This window comes from Gymnoscopelus braueri, assembly GCF_963280865.1.
Source record: "Gymnoscopelus braueri genome assembly, chromosome: 16".
Lineage (NCBI taxonomy): Eukaryota > Metazoa > Chordata > Actinopteri > Myctophiformes > Myctophidae > Gymnoscopelus > Gymnoscopelus braueri.
This window is the reverse complement of record NC_137616.1, coordinates 33,370,532-33,384,305: the sequence shown is the minus strand read 5'-3', so window position 1 is coordinate 33,384,305 and position 13,774 is coordinate 33,370,532. Positions and strand designations below refer to the sequence as shown.

The 13,774-nt window shown below is 40.7% G+C and overlaps 2 protein-coding genes across 2 annotated transcripts; one reads left to right on the top strand and one right to left on the bottom strand.

The window, feature by feature from the left end:
- The first annotated feature begins 1,692 nt into the window (after nucleotides 1–1,692).
- On the top strand, nucleotides 1,693–4,695 carry nfkbiaa (nuclear factor of kappa light polypeptide gene enhancer in B-cells inhibitor, alpha a). The gene is made up of 6 exons (XM_080452620.1): nucleotides 1,693–1,981; nucleotides 2,607–2,712; nucleotides 3,054–3,261; nucleotides 3,477–3,565; nucleotides 3,692–3,952; nucleotides 4,204–4,695. The coding sequence occupies exons 1-6, from the start codon at nucleotides 1,737–1,739 to the stop codon at nucleotides 4,231–4,233; spliced, it is 939 nt and encodes a 312-aa protein (XP_080308746.1). The 5' UTR covers nucleotides 1,693–1,736; the 3' UTR covers nucleotides 4,234–4,695.
- Nucleotides 4,696–6,808: 2,113 nt separating this feature from the next.
- On the bottom strand, nucleotides 6,809–12,826 carry LOC308103265 (proteasome subunit alpha type-6). The gene is made up of 7 exons (XM_080453175.1): nucleotides 12,645–12,826; nucleotides 11,626–11,720; nucleotides 10,569–10,650; nucleotides 9,813–9,968; nucleotides 9,053–9,231; nucleotides 7,932–8,026; nucleotides 6,809–7,056 (listed from the first exon to the last, which is right to left on the bottom strand). The coding sequence occupies exons 1-7, from the start codon at nucleotides 12,718–12,720 to the stop codon at nucleotides 6,999–7,001; spliced, it is 741 nt and encodes a 246-aa protein (XP_080309301.1). The 5' UTR covers nucleotides 12,721–12,826; the 3' UTR covers nucleotides 6,809–6,998.
- Nucleotides 12,827–13,774: the final 948 nt, after the last annotated feature.

Sequence of the window (13,774 nt, the reverse complement as noted above, 5' to 3'; positions counted from 1 at the left end):
CATGAAAACTTGTTATGCTTTTCCCAATACAGTGGTTTCCAGGATCAAAGCTGTTCTGTACAGTATTTTGTTTCCAGAGGCATGTTAGGCATTTGCAATACTAGAAGGGTAAGTCCAGAACAACCTATTGTGGAATGCACATTGTTGCTTTCAGAAGGGAGTCTCCATAGGAAATTTAGAATGTTTCCTCCCCTCCTCTGCGTTGTCTTATGCTCCATATGGTCAGTCTGTATATAGGCTACTGTAACCTTGACAACATGTTAAACTTCTTGCCCCCCATGTATTCATTTTATATTTTGTGTGTATTTTATGTTGCTGTATGTGCACCCATTCTCAAAGGCAAAAACATTTACGTATTAATTTGGCATTGCATTTAAATCATACCATTTAAACCACTTTCAACCTGGCATCGCTATTTTATACAAGCTCACAACGCAACACACATCTTTGCAACTAAAATAGTTGCATACTTTTGCAAAGTATAACATAGGGATTAAGTGGTTAATTGTAACTCAAAGTCATAACAATTCATTACTTACAGGTATGCAGACCTGGGCAATATGGCAAGTGTTTGCTTGACATATGCTCCATACTGCCACTTGGCAGTCAAACTGCAGGGGATAGATCAAGCACACTTCAAGGAGATGAAATATTTGAAAACATTTTGGAATTGAGGATTGCTTGAATCTTTTCCAACCCCCTGCAGTTAAACTAAATGGAATGCGCTTTATTCTTGTCCCATGTGTGTTACACTGATACAGATTCAATTCCCCTTACAAAACACAAAAGCTAGAAAAGGTCCTTCAAGAACCATGTTTAATAATCATGAGTGCTGGATAAAGGTTGATTAGGGACCCTGAAAGTGTTGAAACAGTTCACTATTAAAAAAGTGTACAAACCCTGTATAGCCTACATGACGTTTTACAGTATCAGTAATGATCATTACTACTGGCCTACTGGCTTTAATTAAAGAATATAAAGATGAAAACATTTGAATATGTGATACTCATTAATTTACAAAAAAAATGAAATGTGGTCAAGATAACAGCAGTCTTTGTTGTGTATGTAGTATTTCTACATTGCAGTATTGATACTTTTACTTAAGTAAAACATTTCATTGTACTTTTCCCACCACTGCTCACAGGCACAAGCAGTGAAACGTAGGCTACTACAAGATGTGCTTCAAATGCAGGTTTGCACATGACAGAACTGACTACTCATGATTAATAACAATGTAGTTAATGTCATTAACAATGTGGAACACATTGTTAATGACACATTGATTGGCATATCACACCTGCGTGCATTCTAAACCTCTTTGGGGTTGACTTATTAGGCCAATGGCAGGGAATGGAAAATGTGCAACAATGTCGCTCAGTAACCCTTATCCTACCACTTGAAACAAATAATTTCCCCCAGTTAGAAGGGAATTCTTCAAGAGTCTGACTAGGGACTGTCTCTCGCTCATTCATTCATGACAATTCATTGAAAGCAATAATAGCATATACAGGTAAAAAATAGGTGTCTAATAGGAAACTACAATTCTGAGTATATTAAGGAAGGGGGGGATTTTTCTCACAAAAAAGCACAAATACTTGTGATTTCCCTACTTTGGCTGGAAATCCCCCAGCTCCTCCCACTTATTCTGAACAAAAGCCTCCACCTCCTTCTGAACGCAGCATTCGTCTCTGATCCTCGCACTAGTAAAGGATACTTCTACTGTAACTCTCTTTAACATGGACGTATACAGAGTGTCAAATCACAACCAAATGGATTACAAGTTCGATGATATGGAGGAATCCAAACATGGGAAAATGTTGCCCTGCCAGGACGATCGCTTTGACAGCGGCCTGGATTCATTGAAAGAAGAGCTTTCCAACGACTTTGAGGAGCTGAGTCTGGCGTCGAATTGTATCGAGCCCACCATCAGCCCCAAGGATTATGAACCCTGGAGGACTGCAGTCACAGAGGACGGCGATACGTAAGTTTGATTTAATACATTATTGTACAAAATTAAACGTTTGCATATTGCAATCAATTATCAATTAGTTTTTTTTTGTTGCAAATCTGTCATCTGTCTTTCTTTTGCATGAGAATCCTGCAACCACATTGTGCAGATCAAATGCATTTTTGCATCATCATGCAGATATACACAATAAAACACATCTAAATCATGTAAAAAGACAGAATTTAGTAGGAAAACAGGTCGTCACAAGTGGATGCAATGTCTATTCGGATTGTGTGCGTGCGTGTGTATGTGTACTTTGGCACGAAGCGCGGAATGGGCGGAGCCAGTAGTCCTGGCTGTGCGTGCGTGCGCGTTCAGGAAAGTCCCTGGCGCCGAGCCAGCAACTGATAGAGCGTCAGATGTGTCAAAGACACTGCTCAGTGGAAAGAACCCCAGAAAAGTCCATTATTGCGAAACGCTCGACTTGCTCACTCACAGGCTTTGTTCTTTTTTTCCTCCTTTTAAATGTCTCAAACCGCTTCCTCTGAGACTGTGTGTGCGTATTCTTTGAAACTAAGGCACTATTTTAATAACTCTTCCTCTCTCTCTGTCTCCCCCCTCCTTCACCCCCTCCTCCTCCTCCTCCAACAACTCACAGGTTTCTTCACTTGGCCATCATTCACGAAGCCACTGAACACGCCAACCAGATGATCAAGTTGTCACACAATCACCCCTTCCTCAACGCACAGAACCACCAAAGACAGGTAAAAACAACAACAGCAAAAACTCTGTATTTAGGGGAGCCTACTTTGTTGTGCCCCCCCCCCCCCACACACACACACACAATCCCATTTATTAACCCCTTTAGACCTGTTCATCAAAAGTAGCAGATCTACAAGGCCAAAACGCGGCGAGAAGCGACACATTTTGAGCTTGTGGATCTGCTACTTTTGCTATTTTTTAATTTGAATCCTAAAAAGACTTAAGTTTTTCAGAAAAACTTAGGTAGGATTTAGAAGGCTTAGTGAGTAAATAGGCCTTACAACTCAGCACACTGTATTGAGACTCACCAGTCCACCGTATATGCATTCCCCCCCCTCCTCAGACTGCACTCCACCTAGCAGTGATCACCGAACAGGCCCAGTTGGTGGAGAAGCTGTTGAAGGCCGGCTGTGACCCCCGGCTAGCGGACAACAGCGGGAACACGGCGCTCCACATCGCCTGCAAGAAGGGCTCCCTCACCTGCTTCAATGTAATCACCCAGAACAGCTCCCGCCACCTCGCCTCCATCCTGACATACCCCAACTACAGCGGTAAGTGTCTGGGCGTATTCTCCTCATTGCTTGTAATTGCACATCATAGTCCGCATACAGGATGTCGACCTATATATAAATATTTGTACACTCACTCACACACACACACACACACACACACACACACACACACACACACACACACACACACACACACACACACACACACACATGCATGCAAGTCAACTGACCCGCTCTTCTGTTTTCCTTCACAGGACACAACTGCCTTCACCTAGCGTCCGTCAATGGCTACCTTTCATTGGTGGAAAGCCTCGCCCAGCTTGGTGCCGATGTTAATGCACAGGTAGGTTTTGCCAAGCTAAAAAGAATCAAATTCATACATAAAACACAGTATCCTGAGATAGATTGAGATCTAAATACTCTGTCACATGCAGAAGGGAACTGACGTTATTCCATGTGTTTCCTGTAGGAGCAGTGCAGTGGCCGAACAGCGCTCCACCTAGCCGTGGACCTCCAGAACCCGACTCTGGTCCGCTGTCTCCTTGCCCTCGGCGCCGACGTCAACTGTCTCACGTACGGGGGCTACACGCCGTATCACCTGACCTATGGCCGCCACAGCGAGGACATCCGCTGCCAACTGTACGAGAAAACGTCCTGCGACCTGAGGGAGCTGCCTCAGAGCGAATCGGATGAGAGCGACGAAGAGGAGCACAGTGTGTCTGATGAAGAGGTCAGTCAGTGCTAACAACAGAATTATGTAGGGTTCTTACAGGCCTGATACATAGCATTACCTGAATACAGACGTTCTACACAAAACCACTCATGTGTGACACCACTGTGCTGACACATAAATTATAGAACATATAAGTAAACGCTTAAAATATCTGTATTATAACAAGGTCTCCAATACTGATTCTGACTTTATTATAGTTGCATAATTGGATATAGTCTTAATGGCATTTCTTATGTTTGTTTCCACAGATGTACGATGATATAAAGTTTGGAAAGTAAAAGAGAAGCATTCCAGTCCTGGTGGTGTAGAAGATGCTTGTGGTCGGTGTAGCCACAGTCCAGCATGAGCGTGGGTGGGATCCGTCCTCAACCCACCCAGGGGTCACTGGTCGTGTCCAACGGTCCAGATCTGGCCAATGGGGCCACAGATGAAGACAGAAGGCGGTGTCTATTCTGGTCAAGCCCAGTCCAGATCACAGAAGTCAGAAAGGTCCAAGGATGCAAGACAATCACAATACAAAGAAGATCCTGACCTCAGAAAGTCCTCCTAGATATATTCATGTGTATATAACAGAAAACAGACATGTAGATATACATATATAAATATATATAATATATTGTAAATAGAAATACACAGATATATATTTTTATACTTGTGAATACATTTTTCATTGTGAATTCAAACACTATTGAGGAAAAAAAGGAATCAATATGAATAAAATAAGCTTTTATGAATATGAATGGCTTTGACGGGTCTGTTTCCTTTCTCAATTGCTCCATAATGGGTTTAATTTCCTTCACTTTGAGGCTGTGGGGATTCACGGCAGTTCACTTTGTGCAAACATATAGTGCCCCTGAGTCTTGGTATACCAGCACTAAACAAAGTGAAACGGCGACAAGGAAGAAAGGAGTCATGGTACTTTTTTTTTCTTACCAAACTTTTGAATGAATCTCTCACCCTCACACTCTTGAAACAGTCTGGGATTTCCTTGCTGGGGCGAGGTCATTAGGTTTCTGAGTCAGCATTGAAAGTCCCTGGGCGGCATAAGAGGAACAATCTGTACTATTCCACTCTAGTCTGGAACTACTGTACCACAGAATATGCATTTAGGAATCAGTACTAGTTACTAGAAATACCCAGGATATTTTGCGAGGAGGAAATATTCCTTTTTACCAAGATGTGAATTCTAGTGTCTACTACCTAAGTTATGCTGACTAGGAAATGTCAGTGGTGTCTGGGAAGAAACGTTTCCTTCTCAGCTGATAGAGGTGCACAGTAGACATAGCTGGTAATGTATTTATCTGACTGCATTTGCCAATGACCGCTTTTTGTATCTCACCTTTACACAAAACATCCATGTTTACCTCTCCACTGGCACGGTATCCCAATCAACTGTGACCTCCCCTAAACAACTTGTGGCACTGAGGAAAAAGTCCCCTGAGCTAAGCTTAATAGCAGCAATGTACGTAAATCTAGCCTGTAATTGGGGCTGTAAACATCAACTAGGCTGTAGTGTACTGTACTCCCAGGGGGTTTTCCAAGAGGTCTGACTCATCCGTGCTCCAACAAAAGACTCAGCGGTTCCTATTCTTCAGGTGACCCATCCTTTCCCCACAGGAGAAGTGTGTCATTCCTGAAGGACAGCGGTATTTACCTGGCAGTCTTGTGAATCTTTGGGACTCTTGTCAGTTTCGTCAAAGGACAAACGACACACTCCTGGCCACAGAAATGGAGAGCACTGGGGTTTTTTTATTCCCAAAGGACTCAACTCTGGTCCCTGATTTCGATTCTGATTTACAGAGGATGTGTGTGTGTATGAGAGAGCCAGAGAGAAGAGGAATTGGTGGGGGTGTGGGTGCGGCTAGAGGCGGAAGAAGAGACTATGGGAAGTGGAATGAAAACCCCTGTGTGCAACCTGTTGACAAATTCAAGGCCATCACCTCTGATCACAAGGTGCTGAATGAGGCCACACAAAATGCTGACCTAGATGGACTCACTGACAGAAATGCTGAGCCATTTCTTCCTAGAATGACATGAGTTTTTAATAACCACAGTAAGCATCATGAGTGCAAAGGCCAGGGAATTATAAGTGCACGTGTCTGATCAGAACCCTAGATGGAACACACCTTCGTATGGAAAGAGAAACTATTTGTTTTCATTTCTAACGTCCGGTGCTTTGAAAAGTAACCTTTACGCTTACAGTACATGAACAGAAATACACCTTCATGCAATATAAACATTAAGTCAAATGGGTCACAGTGAGCCTGTAGTAACTACCACAGAGATGTCATGTGACTTAGCGCATTCAGAACCACAACAGGAAGCTCACAGGCAGAGATGTGCTTGCACAGCTCAAGAGGACCTCGTCTAAAGTTCCCCTACTTCTAAATTTGACTAATTGAACAAGAACTAGATTGCAATGCCATTGAATAATTAGGTTTGCTCAATTTCTGTGCATAAAAGCCACCTACTGAAATATTTAGAGCATGAATTCAATGTAATATATTGTAAAATTCAAAACCCAAACCATCACACATGAAGCGTCATTACTGCTGTATACATGTAACACCATGAAATTTAACTAGCAGACGATTAACTTTTAACAAGAACACCACTAATAAAATAGAGCTTAGATTGCAATGCCATTGAATAATTATGTTTGCTCAATTTCTGTGCATAAAATAAAAGCCACCTACTGAAATATTTAGAGCATGAATTCAATGTAATATATTAAAAAAAAAAATTAAATGTAAAATTCAAAACCCAAACCATCACACATGACGCGTCATTACTGCTGTATGACACCATGAAATTGAACTAGCACACGGTTATTAACTTTTACTCCAAAAACCTTTTATTATTCAGTGAAACAGGGGGGTAAATGTACAGCAAACAAGTTATTTTTACTCCAAAATCTTTTATTGTTCAATGAAACAGGGAGGTAAATGTACAGCAAACAAAGATATCACCAATCTCCATGGGGGAACTACAAATCCCGTCATGCTCTAACTTGCTCCATAGGGTGAGACGGGTTTCAGCTAGCTCAGTCTCTCTCTGCGAGGGCCATCAGGTGGACGTCTACCTCAGACTCTGTCAGAATCCTGAAGGAAGACATTAAGATATCACATTTCCACAAGTGGACTCTAAAAAACAGGACTATACAGTAGTTGTAAAGACTCTCGAAGAATCTCGCAAACCACTGGACCAATCAGCGTCAAATTTCTTGTGCACACTGCCAGTAGGGCGGCCAAGGAAGTGCCTCCACATATTGTTAGGACTGTCATGATATTTTACTTGATGATTCATTGTCATACAAATAATTGCGATTAACGATTTAATTGTGGTTTTTAGCATTGAACATGAGAACGTTTTTTTTTTTGTCTTTTAGGCTTTGTAAACAAAAAAATCTAATACAAATAAATAATGTACTACTATGGTTAAAACAGGCCATATTTAATAAATGTATTCTTACAATTTTGTTTTAACAAGCGGAAATAGCAGATCTACAAGCTCACAATACCTCTTTGATAAATGTGTGAACATTTTTCAACAGATGCATCTATGAATGGAAACCATTCTGACAAGTATGCAAAAATAATTGTGATCATCTCAAATAATTGAGATTAGGCGATCACGTAGTAATTGTGACAGGCCTACATACTGTGTATAGATGTTTTAACCATCTACGGTATATACTAAAATTCACTGAATATGAGTATTTGTGTGTGTGTGAGTGTGTGTTTGCGTCACCTAGAATTGTGGCTGGCACATAACATGACATATGGGAACATGTAGGCTAACTAACACGTATCTGCATGGTATAACTAGCATCTATCAACATTTATGACGTGATACAAGGGAGTGCTGAGTCCTGGGGGGGGGGGAGTATGAGGAGCTGAGTTATCAGAATGTGGCAGAAAGTAGGGAGGGAGTCAGCCGTCCTGACTGCGAGGGGGAGAGCATGTCACAGCTTTACCTGAACTTGTGGTCGTGTGTTGTGACAACTCCCACCTCCAGCTCAGAGGGCTTGAAATCAATAGACAGAACTGTTGACAGACAGGAGATGGCCGTCTGTTGGGGAGAGAGGGAGAGATGAGATCAGATTGCACTGCACTTTATTGACCTGACCCTGCATGGGAATATTCAGTCATTACAGCTGATAAGAGTTATCAGTCCATGAAAAACAGGAACATATAGTCAGTATACATTAGACAATGCATCCAATAAGTATTAAGTACAATGGTTCCCTATTATAGCAGACAGCTGTTCTGTCTGTTTACGTTGATATGGAAGCAGCAGCTTGTAAACTAAAGACAAGCAATATTTGTTATAACAATTATTTATTTTGATGTAATTTGCTGTATAATAACTGGGATATGTACAGTGAGCCAGTGATATTATAAAATAAAGAGAGGCTGACAGATGTCCTGTGTCACCCTGAAGCCAGACCAATAATGACCCCCTCACAGTACATTATCCTTCACATGTAGTATACACAGTACAATTCTCAGTGTTCATTTAACTATGAAGAGGGTACAAATGGACCGGTAGTAATCTCATCAGTTAAGTACAGACATATTAAACATGGGACCTAAGCACAAACAGTATGTGTGAGTTAGTACTACTGTGCTTAGATCAGGTAGTTACTCCTGAAAACCCATTTGTATAGCTTTGTACTTCTTTTATACTTATTTTATGACATTCTTTTCTATCGACTCTATTTATTATTTTATTTATCTCTTTTGTAATTTTGTTTCTCTAGTTTGTCTACAAAGCACATTATAAACACGGTTTAAGAAAGGTGCTGTAAATAAAGTTGATTATTTGATTTATTATGAGTAATTATAATGACTGTACATAATGCACAGAGACAGCCGAATCATATAATCTATACGAACAGTATAATCCCTGCTGAGGATATGGCAATGGTTTATTTTCCTCTGAGTATTATAACTGTTACATTTCCAATGTAAAAAAAATATCATAAATCTTATTCTTTTTGATTATTTCTGTACAAGACACATCTTCATGTTCCTACAATATCAACATGCGCTACGTCTCTAGGCTCTGTGCTTTTATCTACAGCAACATGTGTACCTCGATTGTTTGTTCAAACGTCCAGTCGAGTTTCTTTTTGACTTTCTTCTCCAGGAAACTGGTGGCTTCTGTCTGCTTGACCCCGGAGGCGGTGGCCTTGAAGCCACAGTAGTAGCCCGCTGGATCACACTTGTACACCTGAGGGCCGTTCTCCTCGTCTACGCCGATCACTATCATGCCTGGACGACACAGGGACCGAGGTTTAAAGTGAGTCGCATGTCACTTTGGAGGAGTATTACAATTAATTACATGCCCTCCATAGGAGGTGGCCATTACTGACTTACGTACCTTTTTCAAGAGGCTGTCATGCGATTACAAACTATCAGAGCAATTGAGATCAGCCCTTAAAGGAGTAGTTCACCCAAAACATGACTTATTTTCAATCAATTACACACCCCATTAAACCTTGAATTCAAAGAGATTTTCTTTGTTTTTGTCGCATTCCTGAGACAATAATTTCATGCCCGGGTCATCGGTCAGTAGGAAACTCAATTGATAGAAAATAAGTAATTTTTTGGGTGAACTACTCCTTTAATGCTGTTGGTGAAAGTCGACTAGGTAACTAAACTCATGTTGGAGGTCGACTGCTGCTGATGAACCGCCATCACGTAATGAATTATTCTATAATTATACCTGTTTTTGTTTAACTGTACAAAACGGTGCTTGCCTAGAAAGCGTATTATTAGGATGATTATTATATGATTATTATTATCATTATAACATCAGAAACGTCCGTGGCCACAGACGGCCATTCACTTACAGCAGCCCAGTGGTCTCATCTCGGCGTTCTGTGTGTAGACCTGTGAGATGTCTGCCATTCTCTTACATAGCATGTCCACTGGGATTTCGTAGCCGTACTTGTATTGCCAGTTGGCCGACTCATACCGAGCTCGCTGGACCTGGGACCGACTGTCAGCTGTTGTGAGACATACGGCAAGGGTGAGCAATGAATGAGCATAGGTGTATGGAGTTCTAAAACTTTTTCGTAACTCAAAATTATTCCAACATCTTTCAAGATTTTACAAAAATGTAAAAAAAATAGCATATGTACAAGATTGCAGCGTGGCACGAAGTGACGCACTGTGAGCTTGTATATCTGCTATTTTTGAATAGCCAACCAAAAATCTAAAATGACACAGAATGATGCGTATCTTCGTCATTTTAAGATTTCTTTGGCTATTCAAAAATAGCAGATCTACAAGCTCATACTGTGCCGCGCTATGAGGTTGTAGATATGGTATTTTTGAAAAATCCTGAACATTTGTGCAAATCTTTGAATACATATTATCAAAAGCGAACATTTGTAAAATATTTTGTACCAGTGACCTCCGGAAGCAAAGATATGAGTTACAAATGTTCACTTTGAAAAGTATATATTCAAAGATTTGCACAATGATTTTTCAGCTATGAGCTTGTTTATCTGCTATTTTTTTGAATAGCCACAGAAATCTAAAAATGACACAGATGCGTTCCCGGTCTTCATGGGTTAAGAAACACTGGTTGAATCAGTTTGTACCTGTCATCCCAGACATCACACATCCAATATTGTTTGTTATTCTGTAGAGGTGGGTGACTGTGGAAGCATCTAGAAGCTTGTCCTGTCACAGTGAAGAGAAAATGTTGAACAGACTAAAGAATGTATACTGCATGTATAAGACGCCGTCTTATTGAGTTCACATCATATTTCATCCAATTATTGCTTATTGGCATATTGGAAGATTAGGTGCCAAATGCTTTGTGGGATGGTCTGGGAAGAGCACGTGCATTCAGCCCAAGACCTAGCCCTAGAATGTCTGTGATCTTACATACATTTCATGTATTTCAAATACACAGTCATAGATAAGTCTGGCCGGCGCGCTGTGAGCAACACGATTTGCACGGCATAAAAGTGCTCTAAACTCCGTCTGTACTCACCCAATAATTAATTCCTAAGACTTGGAGTCAGATATTGTCCTCTATTTTCATATCCATTTGAAAGTTCTGCCAGAAAACGTGGGTTTAGTAAAATATCTCCACTTTTCCACGAGCTGCACACGGACAACATTCTGTACGGGCGAGGGGCCCGACTTAAGTGAAGGACCGGATTTATCAAAACTTCCCTCACCATCACCACAAACGTCATCACAAATTGACAGGGAAGCACAAACGAATGGGGCACACAATGCCAGGTGATTGGTGCGGGGTAATGAATCACACCACCTGCCAATTGTGTGCCCCAAACATTTGTGCTTCCCAAAGGAAGTTTAGATATATACAGTCCTGCACTCATGCCGGGCCCCTCGCCCGTACAGAATGTTGTCCGTGTGCAGCTCCTGGAAAAGTGGAGATATTTGACTAAACACACGTTTTCTGGCAGAACTTTCAAATGGATATGAAAATAGAGGACAATATCTGACTCCAAGTCTTAGGAATTAATTATTGGGTGAGTACAGACGGAGTTTAGAGCACTTTTACGCCGCGCAAATCGTGCTGCTCACAGCGCGCCGGCCAGACCGATCTATGACTGTGTATTTGAAATACATGAAATGTATGTAAGATGTAAAAGATGGATATAATCTGGTGTATCAACGTACCGGTACTTTTTTCTGTGTTACAACAATCGCACAGTCCTTCCCCCTGACTGCAACCGATGTGAGTCCACCTTGGTTTATGGCTTTGAAAGCATATTCTGCAACAAAATGACAACATACACACATATGTTGTGGTCTTAGTATAATGACATAATAGTAACAATGACAATTATGACATAACCCGAATGGGCAGACGACTGCCACTAAATACCATAAACCAGTGGTTCTCAACCTGTGGGTCGGGACCCACATGATTTTTTTTGGGGGGGATGCCGGTAAAGTGACAATTTAAGGAATTAAAAAATATATATATATTAAATGAAAAGACCATTACTGCATCAAAAGTAATCAACAAACGATACAATAAAAACTGGTCAAACATTGGCCAAATTGTCAAATAATATAAGAAAGAGGAAGACATTGTGAAAATAGCAGATCTACAAGCTCGCAATATTTTCACAAGATTTATCTGAGGGAACTGAGTCAAAGTAAACGTAATGCCTCAACTCCTACAATTCTAAGTGCTTGTCAGGGTGGGGGGTCCCCAGTTCAAATATTATTATTTTTGGAGGGTTTGGGGGGTCCCCAGCTCAAATATTATTATTTTTGGGGTGGGGGGTCATGGGCTGAAAAGGTTAAGAACCACTGCCATAAACAGACATTTGTCATTTTACATCAGCTACATTTTCGATCTAGAAATTACACTTTAAAATCAATGAATCAGCTTGCTTGGGGTGCATCCAATCAGTACACACTACACAGCCATGCTAACTGTAGCCGGCTAGCTGTCTCTCCTGTTTAGCAGTTTTTAACGCACCCATTACATAAAAACAATATATGACTAACAATAACAAACTACCATAGCATTCACAACACAGTGGCTTATGTTCTTCTATCAGTCTCAGTTACTGCTTGTTGTTGTTGTTTATATTAGCCTGAGGCTAACCGAGGCATGACAGAGCATTTAGCTAAAGCTAGCCGGTTTGTTTTGTGGATTAGAAGCCAGTGAGTTAAATACTAACCGACTTGGTAAAGTCTTCCTTCAGGAGAGAATATAGTGATGTGACGGTCGAAGCCTGCACTGGAACCACGAGACATTTTTTTATTACACACTATAAACCAAACCCAGTCGTTGGTCTAAAATATTTTTATTTGAAAAAAAAAAATTCTCCAGTTCATGCAGAATGATGAGTCCACCCGGATGTTGAACTGCACGGAAAAAACAACTACATCCGGGACGTGAGAAGCTTGAGTTTCCCTGGCAACAAGGAGACATATTTGCATCATCCACTCTGATGTCTCTTCTTGGTCCCCTGGCTTGGCTGGCAGTGGTGTAAAGTCAGTGAGTGACTACATGTACTTGAGTACATTTACTCAAGTACTGTACTTAAGTACGATTTTGAGGTATTTCTTTTTGCTTTACTTGAGTATTTCCGATTTTCAGTACGTTTACTTCTACTCCACTACAATTATTTGAAAACTTTAGTAACTAGTTACTTTGTAGATTTTGATTATTATTAGAAACATACATTAACCACTTCAGCCTTATACATTTTGGCCATTTGAAAATAGCCGATCTACAAGCTCGCAATGCGTCGCATTGTGAGCTTGTAGATCTGCTATTTTCAAAAGATTGTTATACATTTTATTTTATACATTTGAAAACTTATGAAATGGGACATTCTGCATACATTTTTATACCAGCACTTTAGTACTTTTACTCAAGTAAATGTTGAATTCTGGACTTTTACTTGTAAGTATTTCTACATTGCAGTATTGATACTTTTACTTAAGTTGAGCAAGGCCTTTGACACCATGGATCCTCATGTATTGCTCAAGGTCCTTTCTAATGCTGGTTTCTGTCACAATGTGCTAGGCTGGTTCAAAAACTATTTAGTTGGCCGCACACAGTGTGTTAAATTTGGCGATACTGTTTCCGATTCCATCACCCTTGAGAAGGGAGTCCCTCAAGGCTCCATTCTTGGTCCATTGCTTTTTCTGTTGTACTGTATGTCAATCATATTTGCAGTCAATCTAAGCATTGTAAGTATCACATGTATGCTGATGACACAGTTCTGTATTCTTGTGCCCCTTCACTTGACGTGGCAGTGTCAAACTTGGCCTCAGATTTTGTCTCTCTGCAGCATGAATT

What these genes read in the sequence shown, in the direction of transcription:
- nfkbiaa (XM_080452620.1), top strand. Translation starts at nt 1,737, where the DNA reads ATGGACGTATACAGAGTGTCAAATCACAACCAAATGGATTACAAGTTC. An exon ending in CACAGAACCACCAAAGACAG is followed by an intron (nt 2,713 to 3,053) that starts GTAAAAACAACA and finishes CCCCCTCCTCAG; the next exon opens with ACTGCACTCCACCTAGCAGT. An exon ending in GACATACCCCAACTACAGCG is followed by an intron (nt 3,262 to 3,476) that starts GTAAGTGTCTGG and finishes TTTCCTTCACAG; the next exon opens with GACACAACTGCCTTCACCTA.
- LOC308103265 (XM_080453175.1), bottom strand. Translation starts at nt 12,720, where the DNA reads ATGTCTCGTGGTTCCAGTGCAGGCTTCGACCGTCACATCACTATATTC. An exon ending in TAACACAGAAAAAAGTACCG is followed by an intron (nt 10,651 to 11,625) that starts GTACGTTGATAC and finishes TCACTGTGACAG; the next exon opens with GACAAGCTTCTAGATGCTTC. An exon ending in TGTGATGTCTGGGATGACAG is followed by an intron (nt 9,969 to 10,568) that starts GTACAAACTGAT and finishes GTCTCACAACAG; the next exon opens with CTGACAGTCGGTCCCAGGTC.